Below are 22371 nucleotides of genomic sequence, written 5' to 3' on the forward strand. Positions count from 1 at the left end.
AATAGAGCAGAACCTTAACTTTTCTTCTTCATTTTACATGTTTTTAAATGTTTCTGAATCCTCAAACTTTCCGATTATTTCCAGGTTTACATGAAAATCTTAGAGATTTTCAATGTATACATGTATTTTATATACAGCGAATGATCTAATGGTGACCTTTTAATGTTAATGATCTCATGCTAATCACTCTAGTGCAACAAATCAGGGCCAACATTTTATAGTTTTAGCTTCAGTTCTGAAAAGTGAGGTCATCTGTGTGTTAATGTCTTCATTCCTAATATTAATCAAAGAAAGTGAAGCCACAGTGATAACTGAAATGTTACTGCTTCACCTTTTACTTTGGATGTAGCTGCTAACAATGCAATCAAATAAAACAATGTAAAACACATTAACCACACAGGATTAAGCTCTTAGTATTTCTTTGTACATCATAAAGTATAAAATGTAAAGCAAAAAATGACAAACAGAATTTTTTCAGTCGTCCTCAAATATCAGCACTTGGTGTTTGGTAGGTCACAAAGATAGAGACAAATGGGACATACAGTCGACCACTTTGGTGTTTTAATTCCTTTGACGTAAATCAGTGACACTCATGGGTAACATCTTACAAAACTTCCTCATGCATCAGTTACAAAAGTACAAACTGAAACAACAGTCTCACTCCCCGTCTTTCACAACATGACTCTGGTTAAAACTAGCCAGTTTAGACTGCTTTTATTTTCCCTTATTGTGTTGTCCAGTGTATCATAACACAGTCATAAGGTGTTAACATGTGATGTTAACACATGGTGTTGTTTAGGATACAGAGCAGCTTGGAAACTTAGTGTAGTATTTACTGTAAATGACTAGACACTATGGAATGTTAAGTGTCTGCAAAAATAAGAAAGCACATTATTCACAGTCAGGCCTCAGTATATTGGTCCTGCTGCTTTCTAGTGTTCGGACAGTGATGAGGAGCTCCAGGAAATCCTTGTATGACTATACTATATGAGAACCGTTCTTGTGCATATTCTTAAACTGTGGTGTGACCCCCTTGTAATACTGACCAATAGTGACCTTTACTTTTGCTTGTCAACAAAGCAGAAAAATTAGGATCTTAAATTTAGTTGTTGCCTAATGTTAGTCTTCTATTATAAGACCTGCAGCCTGCTGTTCCAGCTGTGTATAAGTTTGTAGCTTAGGTTCAACAGAGATATTCAGAAAAATGGTGGAGACTATTGACAGAGCAACCAGAGGATAACATTTACACAGGGAGCACAATGTGTACAACACACTACATCTCTTTAAAGGTCCCATATTATATAAAGTGAGATTTCTGTTTTGATTATAAAGCAGGTCAAGGTTCTTTATTAATACGAGAGAGGCTCAGAGCCTCTCCTCTGATTGGCTCGCCAACCTGTTGTTACTAGAGCTCCAGGGAGAAGCCTGAGAGAGGAGATGTAAAACTACACTGAGATGGTTTTTGGTTCTTAAAACCACAAATATATCTTCTGATGGAGATCAACACAAAAAAGTGAAATATGGGACCTTTAAATTTGTGGTGCCACTAACTGGGCTTGGTTTTGTGCTATATGGTTCGATGCGCAATTACATGTAATTTTATGCTGCACTCACTTCTTTCAAGCCTTTACAGGAGCATTGCTACACTTCTTTGTGAGTTTACAAAATTGACAGCGGTTCAAACAAACCAGCAACTTATACAAACATTCTCCACTCCATGCCACTGCTGCTGGAAAAAAAAAAAAAAAAGTTGGCCTTATCTGAATTTTTTCTCACCAAGAAAAAAGTTTTCCAGCTTGTTGATGTTGTTACAGAACAGAAGTAATCAATAAATTATCTTTGAATAACATTTCAGGTGATGTTACGAGGTTATTATCACATTAGCTACGTCACTTGTGCTAGCATACAGTACTTTCTCTCTTTCAAGAGAACAGTCTATTGCAGGTCGGTTTCCTTCCATTACTAGTTAGCAATGGTTTTGCTTCTCTTCTCTTAACTCACAATGTATCAGTTAACATTAACTTCACCGGTCAAACATTGGTTTGGTTGGTACAACAAGATGACATCTCTCTATGCTTGACAGTTAACAAATCATTTGCTTTGACTTTTAGTGGTTGGTTTGTTTGGATTTGGACCCAAAACTGTGTTAAAATAGTCAAAAGCGTTTGTTTACACAACTACTATAGCAATATTACACTGATTGGTTCTAACTACAATGCAACAGTTTTCCATACAAGAACATATGAATGTGCAGTATTTGTTTTGTGTCTTCATGATGTTTTCCTTTACAGTTTAAAGACTTTGTATTGGCCTTTACCGGTCAGACCTCAACACTGCAAGTGTCTTTGACATGTTTGTGGTGTGTGGCCCTTCTGGTATTATGAGAGGTGTGTTTGTATCAACACTCAGTTCAGTTCAGTGTGTGTCTGTGCTACCCCTGAGCTCAGGACAGACAGCAGCAGCTGTAACTCACACAGAACAAATGGGGTCAGGGGATGCCAAAACTGTACTAACTGGAAAGCCAGGTCAGAGGTCACGGAGGCAGCAACACATCCAACAACTCAAAGAGTGTCACTTGCTGTGATGCCTGTTTATGAATAGGCTGAACACAGACAGCTTGGACGGGGATAACAACTGACAGTCCAGTAAGGCGCTTGTGCTCCAACGTGCAAACATTTGGTGAGTGAGTGAAAATGTGGAAGTCATCTGAGCAGGAGTGTGTTCAGTGAAGCAGATGCTGCAGATACAGTGAATGTTTTTTTTCTCTTATGATTTTTGTGTAAAATCCACCCTCAGATCATCTTCCATTCCATGCATAGATTAATCAGTCTGTGCAATGCATTCTGGGATTATTTTGTGATTTACTTTTTGGTGTACCTGTTTTTCCTCAACTTGAGTTTCTACACTGTCCATGACGAATCACACTGCACAGCTCAGGTTTTTAATCTACAGACCAAAACAACAAAGAGTTTCCAGTTACAGTCATGGTCCTCACACACTGTGTGATTTTGTGCTGTCCATGACTGAAGTGACGTTTGTGAAGATGTGGTAAACGTTCTTCATCTAAGGCTGATTTTCAGCTTTAGCGACCAGAGACAACTACCAGTTCTCCAGTTTAAACAATATGTCCTTTTCAATTTCCCTCCATAGCAACACACATCTGTGTTTTCTGATCTAACGCCCCAATCAGCAGGACAGCATTTATCTACCACCCAAAACCATTTTTAATTACATAGTTAAGGTTTGTTTGGGTGAGGAGAAGCTCATGGTTAAGGTTAAAGTTATTACTTTGTTAAAGTGAGGGGCTTTTATAGTCATGGTTAAAATAAGAAGTCTTGGGTTAATGTCAGAACAATCATGGTTAAAAGGAAATGATGTTGACTGTTGGAAGGAAACAGCAACAGTCTCCCATGTTAAAGTCAGACATTTTCCTCCCTGACCTCCTCCTCCCTCTGTGGACTCTATAAAACCCCCCTTTGAACAATAGACATAGCTCCTACAGCCACTGGTGGGCTTTGTCATTTGAATGTAAACAATTATTGTTTCTGGTGGTTGTATCTGCTGAAACAACAAATCAAAATTCTGCATTAACACTCTGACAGTTGGAAAGTTAGGAACAGATTCCCACATTGTGACTTCTAGTATGGCCCGAGTCTACAAAACAGACGTGCAGTAGTGCAGGATACACTGGCAGACATGATGGACATCAATGGGTCCAAGCTGTTGATGTTTCACATTGTAGCACGAAGTCTGACGGCCCAGAACAGTGTGTAAGGGCCTTGTCTTGTGTTGCACTGAACTCCAGTATATACCTGCTGCCAAACATCCCCTTTCTTCCCCAGGAGTCTGATTTCCCACTTCAGATTTATATAACTGAAAATTTTCTACTGACTGCAGCTCCTGCAAATATCTGGACAAATGTTAACGTTTAAATTTTGTCCAGAAAAAAAAACAACACACCATCAAACTACATAATAAACCACAGGTTGCACCACAGCAGTACTGTAACAGTGTTTCCTCTGAAATATGCATCATAATTCCTCAAGTGTTAATGTGGCAGTAAGTTTGTCGAGTGTTGTTTACAGTTTAAATCCCTCACCAAGCAACAGTTCACCGGTAAACATTACAAATGAGGAATGTCCATAAAATAAAAATTAAGAAAATGATCTAACCCCATGTTAAAAAGAAAAAAATATTTATGTTAATAAAACTGCCATAAAACCAAATCATGTTAAAACTTCTGTCCTGTAAAGTCACACAGCAAAAGGGTCTCAAGTGCAGACCCCTCATGGACACTCACCATCTTCAACATCTACAGGTTATAATATTTTAGTGTTCATAAAGTACCAGTGTGCAAAAAGTGAAGGGGTGTGGAGCAGACGGTCAGACTCGGATTCGGAACAAGCCCTGGCTCAGCTGAAGGCGGAACAGTCGACAGTTGGCGATGCGCAGGGCTGCGCAGGCCGTCTTGGAGAGGTCGCTGGATAACATATGCTTGGTGCGATGCCAGGTCCCAGTGCTGCGGCGAAACTCCCGAATGTAGTCGAAGCTCGTACCTGTGTGCACAGGAAACACAAACCTTTCACATTTAAATACTGATGCTCCTCCATCAGAGCTCTGTTGTTTCACTGACCTGTGTCCAGGTCTCCCACCACATAGATGCTGGCTCCGATGGGCACGGCGCCATAGACGAAGGAGGAGCTGGTCTGGATACACAGGCTTTGGTCATCGAGGAGCATCCACCTGCACACGTCACACCGAAGCAGGTGTAGGTGTTAATGACAGGAAAAAAAACTGTCTGTACTTCTATTAACAATGTTTCTCATTTATTTTCATATTATAGAATATGTGGGACAGAAATATTTGAACATTTTCTTTCCTTTTAAACAACAATGAATGTTTCACAGTAACAAAGTAAGGTCTTGACCTTACCCTGTAAAGTACCTTGAGATAATGTATATTATGATTTGGCGCTATACAAATAAAATTGAATTGAATTGAATCAGTGACTGGATATAAAGATGGACAACGCATTTGTACTTCCTCCAACTGCACAAAGATAAAAGCCAAAATATCTGTTACAGGTGCTGCCATCTTCCCCTGGAGCCAGAGTCTGTCAGTAGTGATAGGGGGGTGGAGCCACGGTATCAAGGTCCCACCCATACACCTGTCTGACTCAATCACCAGTTGATGTCAATCATGACGTCACACTCACTTTTTATAAAAACCAATTAAAACCAAGCTTTCAGAAAAATGACCACTTGAATTCATTCATCAGTGTGATGAGAGCCAATGTCAGAAAAATTCATCTGATGTGTACTTTGATTTTTTAGTTTTGGGAAGACCCATCTGCTAACATGAAGGCGATCGGTATGTTTTGGGTTCACTTTTAGGGAGCTGTCATGTCATCCACATTTACATACAATGATCTTCGGTGTGGATACTTTTTCTTTATTTATGTCCATGTGTCCTCAGCAAATGAATAAAAAACTGATCACTGTACTTTTAGCAATACTTTGTGGTCCTTGTTGGAATTCAATAAAAAAAATAAAATGCGGCTATTAGAAAATTCATCCACCAATGAAAAATAGCATTATGGTCAAAAGCTCCACAACGGCTCCTAAAAGTTCCTTGTGGAGGGTTCTGTCTCCAACGTCAAGAATGAGCTCTGACACTCAACATTTGGACCATAATGGGACATTAAGCCACAGAAAAATAAAAATAAAATTAATACATTCATAGAATCAAATAAAAGTTTAAAAATTGCAATTCAAAAACTGTCGAATCAAAGCAGTAATTCGACACCGACCTCCTCATCTCGTCATGGTAGAACTCAGATTTGCAGGTGGTCATCTGCCTTTGCTCGGGGTTGTCAGGTTCTTGGCTTCTAACTCCACCAAACACGTAGAGCTCCTGTCCGACGCCACACGCCACCGATCCAAACCTGCCCGGAACATAACAGGAAATAAAGAGAATAAAAGGAGATATGGTGAGTAATAAGGATAAAATCTCTATCATCTGTCCTGATACATAATTTTGTGGAGCCATATCAATATATAACGAGATTAAACACATAAAACATGTGAATAAATAAAGTGAGTACACTGTCTGGACAATCAAATGTTTTCGGATAAAACAACCAGAGTGTGGTTGACTGGCTGATCTGACAAACTTGATTCCTGACAAAACCAGATACTTTGCAACATTACTCACAATGACCTGGTTCAACTGAAAATATCAAACAGACAACACAGTATAAATAGTATAGCAAAATCTCTTATTATTGACTGTTGACAAATGTATAGTGCCACAGTCTATATACTGTCATATCACCCAGGCCTATGTCAGGATATTAAAAATCTGACTCTGTTAGGTTAACATTCGAAGAGGGGCTGTTCAATTCGTACACTGGACCAAGGACAAGTCAGTGTGTCAATCATGACCAAATGAACAGACAATGAAGAGAGGCCAGTATTGACATGTGGCTAATCCAGGAAAACAAGAATTACCGTCTCATGGTTGTATGACTCCGCCACTCAGACTAGTTTCAGGTTACATCTCTATTTATCCAGAGTCATAAAATAAGAACCAATGCTATGTGAAGTCTTGAGTAATGGCTAAAAAGTGTTATATTAAGTCACTGTGACCTTGACCTTTGACCACCAAATCAAAATCAGTTCATCCTTGTGTCCAAGTGTTTGTGTCACATTTTAAGAAGTTCTTTCAAGCTGTTACTGAGATACTGTGTCCATGAGAAAGGGGTTGGACGTTCGTACATACAGACAACCCGAAAACAAATAAGCACAACAGAGACAAACTTGGTCAGATACAAGCTAAATAAATTCTAACAAAAACCAAGACCAAGACAAAACGGCTCTGATTTTGGCAGCAATTCTAATGAATAGCAGAAAAGATTTACAGAAGCCCCTTGAAGTGATGTTTTCTGGGTTCAAAGTGGTGCCAACAAGAAAAGTAACTATCCAAAGATATCCAAACTGAAAGTCTGATCATTGAATGTTTCTTCACACCTTAAGGTCGCAGGTTCTTCTATGACTAGTAAATACACATATTGTGACTCAACAGCCTCAGTTATAACTTATCTTCATCATGAGTGACATTTTCATGTGTCAGTATGACTGTGGTGTCGAGGGAAGTCAAACTGAAACTAAAACCGACAGCTCTGTGAGGGCGACAATGACCAGCGAGCTGTGTGTCATTTCCTGTTGTGCAATACAAGCAAGTACAAAGCTAAGTATCAGTGGCTGAAGTTGCATGTTTGATTCATTCAGTGTGTGTCATGTGACAGAAACACCTTCAATGGAGAGAAAAAAGAAGAAAAGATCACGAGTAAATGTTATCATGAGAAAAAGAAACAGTGGCTGGTATGTCAGCTGATCAGCTGATCAGATCCTCTTTGGTGAGTCCTGCTCAGACCACAACAGCTCACACAATCAGTGGTTGTATTTACCTTCTCTCCTTCAGAGGACACAGGCCAGTCCACTGCTGGGTTTTGGGGTCAAAGCATTCAACAGAGTCAAAGAGCTTCCCGTAGGAGCCCCCACCTATGGCATAGATTTTCTTATTCATGGAGGCGTAGCAGCCAACCTGAAGGAGAGGACAGACGCAGCTGCACAAATCACAGGGTGTAAAAAAATGAATCACTGGTCTTAGTTCTGTCTAATCTCTGGATGAGTTTGAACAAGGCCTGTCATGGCCCTGGGCCCATTCTGCATGGTCATGTTACAGTGTTAGGTGTGTGCTACACAGTCCTGCCTAAGTGTCTGTATAAGACACCAAAGAATAGGAAAAGTTCATTTTATGTTGGTGACGTTACACACGAATACATTTTTCTGGTCTTCCAGGTCTGACGTGTTTCGTTTAGCTCTGAAATGATGACTCGACTCACAGAGAATTACTCAACTACTCGTTGAGGGTGGCTGTGGCTCAATGATTACAAAACTAATTATGAGGGCAGCTTGAAATAAATTGTGATTGCATTTCATAAACTGAATGTTTCTTGAGTTAACTGAAAAAATATTCAAAGTTTTGATCAATACAGTATAAAAAAAAAATATATATAAATCAATTTTTAAAAACCAAAACGTGAGTGATTTTCATTTTAAGGGATACCGACAAGGCTTCGATGTTGAAAAGAAAACAGTTTCCCCTTAGTTAAGATGTGGCTGCTCTTCAAATTTAATTTCATCTGCCAATAAAATGATATGACCTCCACTGAGCAATGATGACATTTCTAGTGTGGAGCTGGATTTAATGTAAAGTGCCCATAATGGAAATGGTTCATCCCCTGGAGAGCTTGAAATCCAGTTAATTGCGGTATGGTGAACTTGACAAGGACAGGATGACAGGATTGCAAATGTCCACATGGAAATCTCTTAGAAATCAAGCAAGTAGTCGTCAAGTCATCTCACTCAGGAGAAGGGACCATGGTGTTGGACTGACTGAACAAATGATGCCACTGTCTCCCCTCTGCAGGGAGGGCAGAACTAACTCACACAACAGCATCTGATCACAGGGCTAGGGGGTTACACTGGGTCCCTGTAGCGACCTGGAGAACCTGAACACATACCAATGGGCATATTGCAGAAGTGTAGTACAATCTAAAGTCACTATATTTATGTGAACATTTCAACAGTCAGTAAACCTAAGTGTGACTGTGGATGTTCAGTACGACAAAATAAATCCAAAAGCTCCTTTGGGAACTGAGCAGATTCAGAGTTTTGTTTAGTAGCAGCTAAATAAATTGATGTGGAAGCTGAAGTTAGCTACACCTTCACCTGACCAGTCTGCTGAAGCTCTCCGACACAGTGGGCAGGTACACAAGCGTTTGATAAATTAATGTCTATCTGAACAGTCAATATTTTCAGCTTTATTTATAGTTATTATTATTTTGATGTGAAATGTGGCATATTTCACTTTGATCTTCTACTTACTTGTGTTCTTCACTACTGAATATGTGGGGACGAAGTAAGGACCTAAGGTCTGCCTCTGTCCCCGTCACCTACAGTGTCACATGTTCTGCTATCCTGTGGACGTGATACGAGTGTGTGCTGTACCTTGCGGATCATGGTCATACTGGTCTGCATCTTCCAGGTATTGAAGTGAGGGTCAAACACTTCCACAGTGATCAGCTCCGTTACGTCGTTCTCTCCTCCGAGTACGTAGATCAGGCCGTCCAGCTCCACCACGCCAAAGTTCTGACGAGCCTACGCACATCAGAGACACGAGGATCGAAACACAGCAACGTCCAACTACACACAAGACCTCTGGGCTCAAATATACCACACATGTTGTTTTAAAATGACACTGCACATGTATGACACCAAGATACATCACTGGCCTTTTAATTACACGTAGTCTGGGGTTGTTGCACATGTTCTCACCAAGTGTTCAAAAATGTAGATTACAAACACAACATGATGAGGTTCCAAATGTTTGGACTGATCTACACAGACGGATCAGGCTGGTAAACCCTTTATCGCCTTAAGCTGCTAAGACACAGGACGATTTTAACTGTTGGTCTTTATTAATTTCATTCCTGGCTGCCAGGATACATTCTGTGAAAATGAAAAGCCTTCCTAAATTTTCTTCTTTGTTTCAATGTTTACTTATTTTTCTTCCACAATGCATTTTTTCTGTAAAATTGACAAATTGCTGTCTGAATTAATCTAATGAGAAGACTCCATGAACCTGAAAAAGAGTTTGCTCCAGAGATATCTCAAAGGAGTTTTAAATCGAAAGCAACTGGACTTGGTTATTTGTCTAGGAAGTCCAACGTTGGACCAGTCCCAGCCTGGTCAGGTGCGAGAAAGAACTGATGAAGCCTCTTGGATGAGAGGTGAAACGTCTTCCTAGACAAATAACCAAGTCCAGTTGCTTTCGATTTAAAACTCCTTAGAGATACTATGACCTGGACAAATGAGAATATTCACAGGCTTTTTGCTCCAGAGACTTAAATCTCTAGGTGTGTTAGCCTTGCCAGATTTGAGATTTTACTACTGGGCTTCAAACCTAAGAGCTCCCAGTTTTAACTGCGTCTGGAGCTCTCTCTCTCTCCTCCAACATGGATTATGAAACATGCCCCTCTGTCTGCTCTCTCACTCTCACGAGTCTCTCCCTATTCAAGAAATGTGATTTGGAAACAATTCAGGTGAAATGTTTGGCTCTTCCAGCTCCAATAGCAGCGAATCCTTCCCTCCACACCTCTTAAATCGATGGAACATTTTCCTCTCGGCATATTTACAACATAAAAACATTTAGAGACTTAAATATATCACTAACACATTTTCATCTTTCCAACAATCCGCTTCTATCCAGCTGTTAAATCCTATCTTGTTTCAAACTATTAAAATATTATGGGAGGTTGATTCACATCTTGAAAGGGCAGATAAGATCTGGGATGAGTAGCTTCACTTCTCTTCTCTTCTATCTCTGCTAGATGCCGTCTGACACAGTGTTAGGTCAGGATGTCAGAGATTAGATGTTTATATATTATTCTGCTTCATATGTCTTTCTGACACTTTGTAGTTTAATGTATTAAAAAAAAAGAAATAAAAAATTCTATCAAACCTTCTACAATTACTGCTCCATCTGGTGTCACACACACAGCTGCATTACCACATCATGAAAGACTAGTTGTATTTCTGGACTCCTGACTCTTGTCAGCAGCTCCACCCACTCATCACCTGTGGATCTCATATGTTTTAAACTAGAGAATATGAGGTGTACATTAAAGTTATGTAGGATTGAGTGAGGAACTTGTCTATAGTCAGTGTATTACCTGCAGTAGATTCATATCAGTGTGCTGCCAGTTTAGAGAAGTGGCAGATGATGAGCTGCTGTGGACGGGTTGGCAGAGAAAAACGTGTTTAAACCACACAAAAAATTCCCACAGAAAAAAATAACATCAGTTTAAATGGACGCTTTATTTTGAATATTTTCTTTATCTTCCTGTCAATCAGCCTTTCTCTTGGGAACCGAAGTTTGTGAACTGTTCAACTATTGTCTTCCTGCACACAAGTGCACTGCATTACTCTGCAGATCAGCTGTTTGAGACAGCGTAGGTGCACTTATGTCTAGTAATATGGTTGAGTTCCAGATGAAAGGGCTGATTGATGGCAAAATAAAGCATACACTTTAATTGATATTACTTTTTTCTGTTGATAGTTTAGCTAAAAGATGTTTTTCTGCCGACCTGTCCACAGCAGCTCATCACTCAGGTTCTGTCCCACTGCTCCAGCTGCTTCTCTACTCTGAGAGCTGATCTGAATCTACTGCAGGTGACATACTGACTATAGACAAGTACTTCACACAACCCCAACTCAAATAACATTTATATGTGTATATATATATATAATATATGTGAACAGTTTATCTCTCAGTTATTCTTGATTTTATTTGCTTGTTTTGTTTATTTGCTGTCTCCTCTGGTTCCTCCTGTGTGGATCCACTGTTTCTCTGAGTGTATATTAAAGCCTCCCATGCTACCGTAATGACTCTTCAACAAAGAAAGTTGTGAACAAAACTGACACTGAAAACTGAACTCCAAAAGAAGGTTCTGGTCTCTAGATCAGCGGGCGACTCTAAAACACCCATAGGTGTGATTGTTGTGTGATTGTTGTGAATGGTTGTGCATCTCTGGTTTAGCTCTGTGACCTGTTCAGGGAGTACTCTGCCCCACAACCCTCTGACAGGATAAGCAGGTATAGCTGATGGATGAATAATATACTTTTCATACATTAGTATTGTTTAGTGTATAAACAATAAATATTCAACATATAATGTGAATGACACCACTTTTCTCTCTGGGAGTTGGTTTCAGATCCTCCTGTACTGTCAAACAGGGCTGAAACTGAACTTACATTGCAGCGCCGATGACATCTAGTGGTCACAAAGCTCAGAGAACATGTGTGTCCTGTAACATGGCTGCAGCAAGCATTTCTCATGATGAAGTGGTCATTTTATCCTGCTTAAAAATCTTAAACAGCAGCAAATTTCAACAGCAGAAATCATTATTTATCAAACCTTTTCAGTGTCTGTCTTAACTGAGGGATTTAACTTTACAGTAAAATGTAAAAGAAATTGTGTGGACAGACATTTATAGCACAGACCAATTCCAGCTGTTACATGCTCCTAAAAGAGAAATCATTTTTGCTGCCTCCTGCCGGAAGCCTAACGAGAAGTGTGGCTACAGAAAGAGGTTGAGTGTACCTGAAGCATTGGGGGTATGGGGCTCCAGGTGTTGGAGTCGGGGTCATATTTCTCTCCACTGTCCAGGACTGTGTTGTGTTCATCTGTTCCGCCCATCACAAACAGAAAACCCTCTAACAGACAGGAAACACAGCATTATTACTGACTTAGGTAGATGCTGGACCTGTCGTTTACACTGTTCTGTTAAGGAAGAATTCTATTTAAAGGTCGATACAGTCTAAAGGTAGATGTCCATATGTTTTTTGATTATAAAGCAGGTCTAGGTTCTATATTTAATACTGTGAAAGTATCAAAGCCTCAGTCCCCAGAGAAATGCACACAGCCTGTATTTGGAAACTGAGCCTTAAAACCAGCCGTCAGGACTTCTGTAAGTTTGTGATGTCACAACAAAGCAGGCACCTCTCTCAGCCACGCCCCAAGCCCCGCCCACCTGAACCCACCATCCAACCTTGCAGGCTTTTGTTTCTCTACGTGTTTACCTGAAATCTTCTATATTCATGTTAGATCACTCAGAAAACAGTGCAGGCATTTGACTGGCAACTGAGAAGCCTGAGAGAGGAGATGTCAAACTACACTAAGATGGTTTTTGGTTCTTAAAACCACAAATATATCTTCTGATGGAGATCAACACCTCAAATAAAACTCCAGAACAGTGTAAAACGTGGGACCTTTAAGTTCTAATTGATGACATGAGTTACATGAACTCCCTGCCCAGCACTGACCGGCAGCAACCACCCCGTGGCCGAGGCGGGCGATGCTCATTGGTTGCAGCTCGATCCAGGCCTGTCTGTTGGCGTCGTAGAGTGGACACATGCAGCGTGTCACAGCAGTGGGCTTCCTGGTTCTGTACAGGATAAAAACCACCAGACCAGACAGGATGTGAGTCGACTGCTTGATTTGGGTAAACTCAGCACAAATGTATCCTCTTCCCCTGGTTGTGACCACATTCCACTCTAAAATACCTCTATTTCAACACTGTCTTGGAGTTAGTCACACATTCACACAGGATAGAAAATTATTGCAAACTATGGTTTAAGTGGTTTTTTAAAGGTGTCTTCTGACAGTTCTGAATTGAACCAGCTAATACTTGATATCTTCAATTTACATATTTTCATGCCAAAAAAAATTCCCCAAAACATTTGTGGAGTCAAATGGAAGAGTTTTTTTTCAAGGTAGTGATCTCAATAAAAGCTCTCTACTGAACTTCAAATACCACAATAATAGTAATGCTGTTGACAGATAAATAACAGAATAAACAGAAATATAAATGGTAACAATAAAGACAGCAGACTCACTTGCGATCTTCTCCTCCAGCAATAACAATACACTCAGAGTAACCACGGGGTTTGAAGGCGGCAAGCAGAGCCTCACCCTGCAACTGACCATCCCCCAGCATGGGCTGACAGTACTCTCTGATCACCTCCCTCATCAGCGGCTCCCCCATGGCCTGATGGGATACCATGCAACATAATCCATAGCTACTGAGTTTCTGCCTCAAAAACAGCATTGACAATGTCCAACGCTACAAAAGACTTCGACTGGACATTCGCATGATTACACAGGTTCTGTTGATACACTATTGATCACATGATGAAGAATAGATTTAAGTCTGAGGGGCACTTCCCAGGTTCTCTACCTGCTCTCTCAGGTAGCTCGTGTCCAGGCCCTGCAGCCACACAGCAGACACCACTTCCTTCATGTGCACCTACAAACACACATGGAATAAGACTCGTGTTGAGGATTTGTGGAACAAACAATTCACTTTTTTAGGAGAACAGGTTCAAACTATAAACACAACACTGATATATCATCACATTATGAAGTTCATCTAGGGAATAATTTGGGAAGAAAAACAGAAAACCCACAAAATTGTCTGAAAGACTCTGAATTCCCTGGGTGGGTTCAAGATTGTAAGCAACACCTTTCATATCACTCACAGTCAATCCAATGTTATATAAAAGATTTATTAGTGTGTGAAAAAAAATCATTATTAAAATGATTAATTAATTTCTGGAGTGTTATTTCTAAATGTGAGCATGTTTCTATGTGCTCTGTCAGTATTCATGAGGATACAGAGAAAAAAAAACAGGAAACGTTTACAAGTCTAAGGACGCACAACTTACAATAAACATTGAAATGATCACAAAGTGATGATACCCAGTCTAAAGGTCTAAAAAAGTTTCTCCAGTGTTTCCCAGTTGTTCCTGGCCCTGCGTTTCAATTCATTTTCATCCTCAGAAAATTCAACAATTAGACTTCTGTGTTGTTCATCAAAGTTATTATCAGTGTTTCATTATCACTGTGTAACAGAGCAGTGTAATGGGCAGATGGACTTGGAGGTTTGCACTCCATTACCTCATCCTGATTGTGTACCTTATAGGATTGGGCAATGTCTAAAATTATTTAATATCATGATGCAAAATAGGCCAAATATTTCAATATCTTTTTTTTTTTTTTAAATACATAATTACATTATTGTATTTTATGTTTCAGGGGTTATTCTATTATATTGTTGTATTTCATCTTTCAGGTATAAGTGATGCCACAATGTCAAAGACATTGAAAAGTAGAGGTCTCATTTTCTAGAAATCATATATTTCAAAGTTCACTAATACACTGGCCAAAAATATAAATGAGAAATCCATGGTCGTGTTGTGTTTATATTTTTGTTCAGTGTAAATAAAAAAAGTGAAAAAAAATCAGATCAGAATCAGATGAAGCTTTTAGTTCACAAAATGCTAACAACCAATTAGCAGACTTGGTTACTAAGACAGGGCAAACCAATACCCTGATCTATGCTATATTAACTTTACTTAACAATATTATGTGGTGTGTTGCCTTGTTATTAAAAGCTTCATACACCAACTGACATGACAGAATGTGATGTGATTCTTCGGGTCTCCAGCTCAAAACACTCACTACTCTACTCAGACTGTCTGCTGGAGGTCCAGTGGAGGTGCTGTGGTCAGTTTCACTCTGTGGCTCCATTTTGGCAAAATGTCCACTGTGTCCTCCTGGACACTTTTATCAATAATAATGTACCTTCTCTGTGCAAAGTGGGATAAATACCTGTTGAGAGTGGTGTCAGTAGCATGCGTTAAGGCTTTAACCAGAAAATGGCTTCAGGACCATAGATGAAGGGATTAGCCTTGTGTGCAACATATATACTATGGAGAGGTTTACATTTAAACTAACAACTCAGATTGATGTCTTTGATGAAAATTGGTCAAACTGGCTTCTCATCTGTCGACAATAAGACCTGCCTTTGTATAATAACAGAATTCTCACACTAAGAGCTTGTCCTCCAATTCAAATAGTTATTTTTTCCTCCATTTGCAGAATATAGCATGTGCATTTCAAGATGGACTCTCCCTTGATATTATGTTTGATAGTCAAAGTTACTTGTCTACATTTTTCATACCCTCTGACTGAACCTGAAGCGAGAGTTACCCACCCTGCGATCCTCTGGGTCATGAGCGAACCATCGCACCACAGCCTCCAGCACATGCTTTTCGTTGCCCACGTTCAGCTTCTCCATGGAAAGCACTTCACACAGCCGGTCCCGCGGCAGCTCCCTGAACTCCTCACTGATCGCCACGTCACGGAAATGTGTCTGCAGGAACTCGGTAGCGGCATAGTGGACGTGGTAAAGGCAGTAATGCAGAGAGAAGAGCCGGATGCCGATGCAGTTCTCTGCAGTGATGCAGCTCTCTAAGAACTGGCAGCACAGGGACTTGAGATCGGTCATGAGGAGCAGGTCAGATGCCTGCACCATGTCCTGGATGGTATCTTCATTCAAAGTGATCTGTGTGTGTAGGGCACAAACATACACATATGGGTAATGAGACAAAGAGGTGCCTACCACACCTAAAACCTAAGGAAGTTACTTATTGCTTTGTAAAGCCTCCACACTCACTTCACCACTGAAGATGTAGTCCAGGATCTGTTTCATGATGGCCATGGAGACCCCTTGCAGCTCAATTCTGTATGTTGACCCATCTTCCTTTGGAGGATTGTAGTTCAGCTTGGTCCTAACAGGAAAAAATAAACACAACTGAATATGATAGAACATGAAAAGAAAAACTGGAAACCTGCACCCTTTTTAAAAAATCATTAACAGTAGTGACATTGTTATTGTGAAAGTGGACACACCCATCTTGCCTTAACACTGTGAGCACCAGCCAAAGGCAACAAGTGCGTGATCAAATCTGGGCTGGGACTGGCCCTGTGCTGGCACACTAGAGCAAATGTTCACTGCCAGTATCCTGACCTGATATATGGGCTAGCAGCAGCCAGGATGTTTTTCTGGACAGGAAGCTCCTCTCCATCAACCACCAGTAGTGCATCGTGAAAACTTTGCTCCTGCCAGAAGGTGCGGAGGACCCTGAGCAGTTTCTGGGAATGCTGTGGGTCTGAAACCCTCGAACCAGACTCACTCGATCTGGAATCGGGCATGTTTCTGCTTGTGACAGCCCGAATGGTACAGTTCACTCCTGTTAACAGAAAACATCAAGCAGGACTTCTTTATGTTGCACAGCTCACTATCAGAATAAAAACATAACTTAGGACAAATTATCAGGAGACATTTTTTAATTCTGCTTTCACAAAGGGCAACAACTTATTTCATATAGAAATGGCTGTAACAATCTGTTCATGGCTACTCGTCTAGCTAGCTAGTCCTCTACAACTGCAGGTATTCGACCTAAGGCTTGAGAGTGGACTGGTTAGAGTTAAGGTAAGAATGGGGTCCGATTAAGCATCATAAAACACGACTGGTTAGGGTTAAGGTTAAGTTAAAAGGGCAGTGACATGTCCACACGGAAACAGACTTCACTCCCCCTGGATCTGCTCCTGAGTCCTGGAACATGACGCCAGTCGCATCACGCCACAGTGTTATGTGGCCACCTGTGTTGACAAAATGTTACTGAAACAACATGGTGCTTTTAAAACCTTAAAACCAGATTTTTGATTTTGCTTTGGTGAAGGTGCTTGTGACGCTGGTGCGTAAAAGCTAGGCTAGTAGCAAAACAACCGACATGTCAATTCGCAACAGTTCCTATGACAAAGACTATGTAAGCGTTGGAGGAGGTAGCTCACGTTGGTCTGGCTCTGTTGACAAAATTGCTGGCAAATGGGGAAAGCTACACACATTCACATAGGCGAGAGCCCTGCGCTGCACGTTTACAATGGTTCAAAGTTGTTCTGTCATGTTTTTCCGTTTAACAATTATAGTTTACTCTTTTAAGAGTCTTACCTTAAGACTACGAAATGCGTTTTTCTTTTTTATGGACACAAGCTGCACCTAATGGGCAACATTTAGAACAACGTTAAGCACTCAAGTGGGAGAATGTGGCAACTGGACGTGAAGACGCGTTTTGTGCTGCATTCATGGACAAAGCAAATGTAGTACAGGCAATTTTCTGTATTAATTTAATTCATTCATTCAATCATTCAACATTTTTTTAACTCGGAAATACATTGAGGTAAAGACCTCTTTACAGTATAGCCGAGAAAAAAAATCAAAGGGACAAGAAACACAAGAAGAGTAAATTGTGTAATAATACATGTTTGACCTACCTATCCAAATATTCGTAAACGATAAACAAATATGTTCACATAAGACACCATTTAGTGATCAGAACCTATATAATAACCAAGACAACCAATAAGTGACATAACTTTAAACAAGTTTCACGCAGTTCAGTATCAAAACTCTAGAGAATTCAACGGACACATGAACGCAGCATCAGCTAGGCGGAAAGCTCTGTAGATAAACAACGTTCCAATACTTTACCAGCAACCTGTGTACCAAAAAAACTGTGCATAAATTACTTGTAAAATAGTTATTAGTTAAGTTTTATCAATGCATTATGTTTAGATTCATCTTTGAGACATAAGAAAAATAAAAATTATTCACGTCTTCATTGTTTACATTTCAATATGGATGTACGAAGTGACAATGCAAAAAAAGCGGAACGAGGCCAAATCACCAACCTGTATCCGAGAGCACAGAGAGAACGCCAGCATAGTGCTTCCGGTATGAGTAACGCATTCTTGACTAACTCGTTTAGTGCATTTTTTTAGCAACATACATTAGCTCAATAAAACGACTATGTAAACGTCAGTTTGTATATATTATTTTCACCGTATATATTAATGACCAAGCTGGTCTGTGCATGAATACATGGAGTAACATTCGCTCTTTTATTTTGAAGGAAAATTTCATTCTATTCACTGCTCCCTCCCGGTTGTTTGAAACTGTCGCCGCCATAATTTCGGTTAAACGTAATAATCGGTATGTTTTGCGCAGGATTACAAAAAGGTAAGAGCACTGACACACTGACTACTTGTTTAGACTGTTATTATGCCAAACTAGCAAAACACTGTAAGGTGTAAAAGTATCCGTTGTGGCGATGTGAGTAGTGTGCGAGCTCTTGCAGATTTTGTGCTTGAGAACTTCCTCCAACGATTTAACCTAAATGTACCACGTTAAGCCAACATAGCGATATTAAAATGGGTCATGAGTGATATGTCTTTCGTTTCCAGCTGCCATGGTGGTGTTGTGATGGTGGAACCACTAATCATCGTAAAGGTTTGCCTCACGGAACATAACTGCTGACACACAGTTTGAAACTACAAACATGCCTCGACCCGCTCGAAACAAACTGTCTCCATGGATCGAGAACCTGGTCCTGAGCTACGGCAGTGAGGAGGGGAACAGCAGCAGCAGCGGCCGGCTGAAGGCTCATGTCATCGGGGTGGGTCAGATGTCTGGGTCCCAGGCTCAGGGCTCTGAGGGCCCTACAGGGCTTCTCTTACTTTCCGACGGGGTGCTCCAGATCCCCGCCATTCTCACCGCATCAGCCTGGGAGCATCTGCAGGAGCAGGAGGACCGCGAATGCTTCACCAGCCTGGTCAACACCACCGTATGCATTCAGGACTACCGGCTGCAGTTTCACATGGCTGTCGAACAGAATAAATGCAGGTTCTTTTTATCAGTTGGAGAACTGGCAACGACCGCAGCCGGCCCAGTTAAAGACAACACTCCTTGCTGCACGACCGTGCCCTCCGTCAAGATGAAGATCTGTAAGACATGGAGGGCCCTGTTGGGCCAGGAGGCGCAGGACTCTCAGGTGAACCAGTGCGGGTTTGATCTGTCAGAGCTGCTGGGGGAGTGGCAGCATGACTGTGTGCAGGATGTGCTGGAGGATGTCCGGGAGAGGCTGATGGCAGCGAGCAGCCGCCCAGTGAGTCCACAGCCCTCCACCTCAATTCCCTCCTCAATGCTGACCCACCCAGATGCACCCAGTGCCTCCAGCTGGGATGTGGACAGGGTCAGATATAAGGGAGTAAAATGTTTCAGTGTCCCCATAAAGTATCTTCTCATCCCAGAGGAAGATGCTCAGCAGCTCCAAACACCACCTAAAGCTGAAAGCAGGACACCGAGCAGGCTTCCTGCTGCAACTGAGGACAGAAAGAGAGATTTGCCACAAGTCGGCAAACCTCCAGAAGCCGCACAGCCTTCTGTTGATGATGCAGAGTGGCAAATGGCCACGCCATCATTTACAGAGAGAGAATATGTCACCGATGAGAACTTTCCTCTGCCTGTAGAGCACTGCATGCTACATGAGGACATGACTGCAGAGATGATTGACAGTGACATTGAGCTTTTATCTAACCCTTGGGACATTTTTCCTCCACCTGGTGTCACCTCCTCATCCTCTGATGCATCTCCAGAAGCAACACCAAAAAGCAGGCTGCACACCACTGCTAACTCCAAGCCTGAACAGGCTGCAGTCTTAACCAGCACGCAACTTCCTGTCCACAGCCCGACCGAATCCCAGCAGACATCAGAGCACAGCAAAGGAGAACACAGCTACTTTCCACCGTACCAGAAGCCGCCACACTCGTCTAACCCTGCCACTGCAGATTCCCCAACTTCAACTTCTGTGAGTCCACCAGACCCCTTCTCCAGACTGTCAAACCCGTCACCTGCCACAGACCAACGCTGCACCCACCGGGCACAGCAGAATCTTTCAGCTTTGGATCATGAAAGAGAGATTTTGGAGAAGGACATGGAGGACACCCCTGGAAGAAAATATAGAAAAGCAAAGAGAAAGAGAAGTGAGCCCACCCCAGAAGCACTTAGCATTGTAGTGGAGGAGCAGAAGGAGGAAGCTCAGGTCAGTGGGATCCCTCCATCCTGGCTTTTTAACACACAGGCAGGCTCTGGTGCTGAGGAGTGCAGCAGTCACAGAAGGGGTCCCACCGCAGCAAGCGTCATGGGAAAAACGCCCACTGTTCACAGCAACGGCAGACCGTTCTCTTACTCTTACCAAGTGTCTGGGCAGAATCTGCAGGATTTCAGTCGATTCAAAGTTGCTGAGTCGTTGCTGCTCTGGGCAGTGAAGTATCTTCTTGTTCCAAAGCAGACAGATGATCCACACGATGGGTCAGTGGCTCCTGACATGACCGAGGTCACTTAACTGGAAGTTGACAATGTTAAGACAGTTAATCTGGTCTGTCGTTGTTTTCATGTTGAGCATTTCAGTCTGCTCTAACCAAGTTTTGACTCCTTTTATTCTTCCTGAGCAGCTCTGTATAGATGAGTCCTGAGTCTGTTTGTATGCTATGTCTTAAGCACTGAGAAAAATAGTTTGTTAGAAATAAAAAAAAATAAATAAATAAATAAAATAGTTGTACAGAAGCTTGTCTGGCACACACACACACACACACACACACACACACACACACACACACACACACACACATACACATATATATATATATATATAAAGAAAAAAAATACTTTCAGCAGATGTTTTGCCAATTAAAACTAGAAATGTACTGTTGGTTGAAAGTTTGACCATGACCAATGAGCTGTTCACTGAACACATTATCAGGTTAATGTAATGAACCAGCCGTCTGTGACTCCAACACACCATCTCCTGAGAGAAATCTGCTGCTGAATGCATCGCTGTGTTCACCAGCTAGCTGCTGCCTTTGTCTGCCTGCTGTGTGGTGCTCAGTGGTTCACGTACAGTGGGTTTATCAGAAATACAGTTTAACAACAACATTACAGGCTGCAAAACCAAAGCAATGAGCTGAAAGACATAGAGATTCATGAAACACAGTCATCTGATCCCTTTTAACAAAGAGTAGTAATTAGTGCAGCTTTAAATTTCATATATAAATGTAACCATTATTATCAGAGGAAACAACTGTGATTTTCATCCTGTCATGTAACTACTCAAAGTAGAGAGAAGAAGACTTTCTTGAGAGTTTGAACTCACACTTTATTTTGGGGAGTTTTCCGGCGTCTTACCCTGCAGCAGGATGTTCATTCATCTCATTATTTCAAGTTACAAGACTTTGTTTCAGAAGACATCAGGATCAATGGTCATGAAATTGGCCTGAAAACTAGAGTTTAAAGGTGGCTTCAAAGTCATAAAACTTATTATATGAGGTAAATGATAAAAGATTAATTAGATTTGCCTTGGTCTGAACACTCACTATATACCACAGTTACTGAACACTGCAGCATCACCTGTGAGAGAGAAGTAGTTTTCTATTTGTCCACAAGATGTCACCAGAGACCAACATGTCTGAGCTCATTGAGGCATTAAAGTGTAAATTACCAGCGAACTGTGACCAAAATGGAAACCAGATCAAAATCTCAACATCTTCACAACAGTAACGCAGAAGAGAAACTCGGCCTTCAGCTGCTGCTCTTACACAAAGTGACTTTTGTAAAAGTCACAAACAGTGGATTAAATCCACATGTCTGCACATCATTTACAAGACGCTGACTGTGATACCATCTGAAATACCTGTTGTCAGTAACTCAGTGGTTAAAGTGTGTGTGTCTGTGTGTGTGTCTGTATGTTTGCTGGAGTGACAGAGGGGCTATAAATCAGTGTAAATTAGCAGTGGGTCTCAGACCTTTTGTCATGAACTGTCTCATGATGAGGTTTAGTGATTCTTAAAATGATTCATCGTGCAGGATGATGAATGTGCTGGAGGACACATTCATCATCCTGCAGCAGAGAACCTTCTCTGTGATCTCAGTTTAACATGTGCATGTAACAGCACAATGTTGTGACAACACAATTAGTCTGGAGGCAACATACACAAGTGTGATGT

General features: G+C 41.2%; 2 protein-coding genes across 4 annotated transcripts; one reads left to right on the plus strand and one right to left on the minus strand.

Moving 5' to 3' along the window:
* Positions 1–539: 539 nt before the first annotated feature.
* Positions 540–17624, minus strand: gan (gigaxonin). Its single transcript, XM_071490248.1, has 13 exons — positions 17483–17624; positions 16499–16721; positions 16145–16259; positions 15683–16033; positions 13865–13933; positions 13524–13675; positions 12951–13072; positions 12229–12341; positions 9075–9224; positions 7469–7605; positions 5810–5944; positions 4634–4743; positions 540–4556 (listed from the first exon to the last, which is right to left on the minus strand). Exons 2-13 carry the CDS (start codon positions 16681–16683, stop codon positions 4384–4386), a joined length of 1812 nt encoding a protein of 603 aa, XP_071346349.1. The 5' UTR covers positions 16684–16721; positions 17483–17624; the 3' UTR covers positions 540–4383.
* Positions 17625–18246: 622 nt separating this feature from the next.
* acd (ACD shelterin complex subunit and telomerase recruitment factor) lies at positions 18247–20922 on the plus strand. Of its 3 annotated transcripts, none has more exons than XM_071490235.1 (3): positions 18247–18265; positions 18444–18550; positions 18775–20922. In XM_071490235.1, exon 3 carries the CDS (start codon positions 18870–18872, stop codon positions 20712–20714), a length of 1845 nt encoding a protein of 614 aa, XP_071346336.1. In that variant the 5' UTR covers positions 18247–18265; positions 18444–18550; positions 18775–18869; the 3' UTR covers positions 20715–20922. The 3 variants fall into 3 exon arrangements, with proteins under 3 accessions (XP_071346336.1, XP_071346315.1, XP_071346326.1); XM_071490225.1 differs by lacking the exon at positions 18247–18265 and adding an exon at positions 18279–18348; XM_071490214.1 differs by lacking the exon at positions 18247–18265 and having other exon boundaries at positions 18272–18550.
* Positions 20923–22371: the final 1449 nt, after the last annotated feature.

Source organism: Trachinotus anak, unplaced genomic scaffold (genome assembly GCF_046630095.1).
Source record: "Trachinotus anak isolate AG129_WGS33_773 ecotype Australia unplaced genomic scaffold, CSIRO_AGI_Tana_v1 ptg000002l, whole genome shotgun sequence".
In the NCBI taxonomy this organism is placed as follows: Eukaryota; Metazoa; Chordata; class Actinopteri; order Carangiformes; family Carangidae; genus Trachinotus; species Trachinotus anak.

Excerpts from the sequence above, each read along its gene's own strand:
- acd (XM_071490235.1), top strand. The coding sequence starts at position 18,870 with ATGCCTCGACCCGCTCGAAACAAACTGTCTCCATGGATCGAGAACCTG.
- gan (XM_071490248.1), bottom strand. The coding sequence starts at position 16,683 with ATGCCCGATTCCAGATCGAGTGAGTCTGGTTCGAGGGTTTCAGACCCA. Across the intron at positions 16,034-16,144 it reads ACTACATCTTCAGTGGTGAA|ATCACTTTGAATGAAGATAC; the intron begins GTGAGTGTGGAG and ends CTACACACACAG. Across the intron at positions 13,676-13,864 it reads CGAGCTACCTGAGAGAGCAG|GCCATGGGGGAGCCGCTGAT; the intron begins GTAGAGAACCTG and ends GTATCCCATCAG.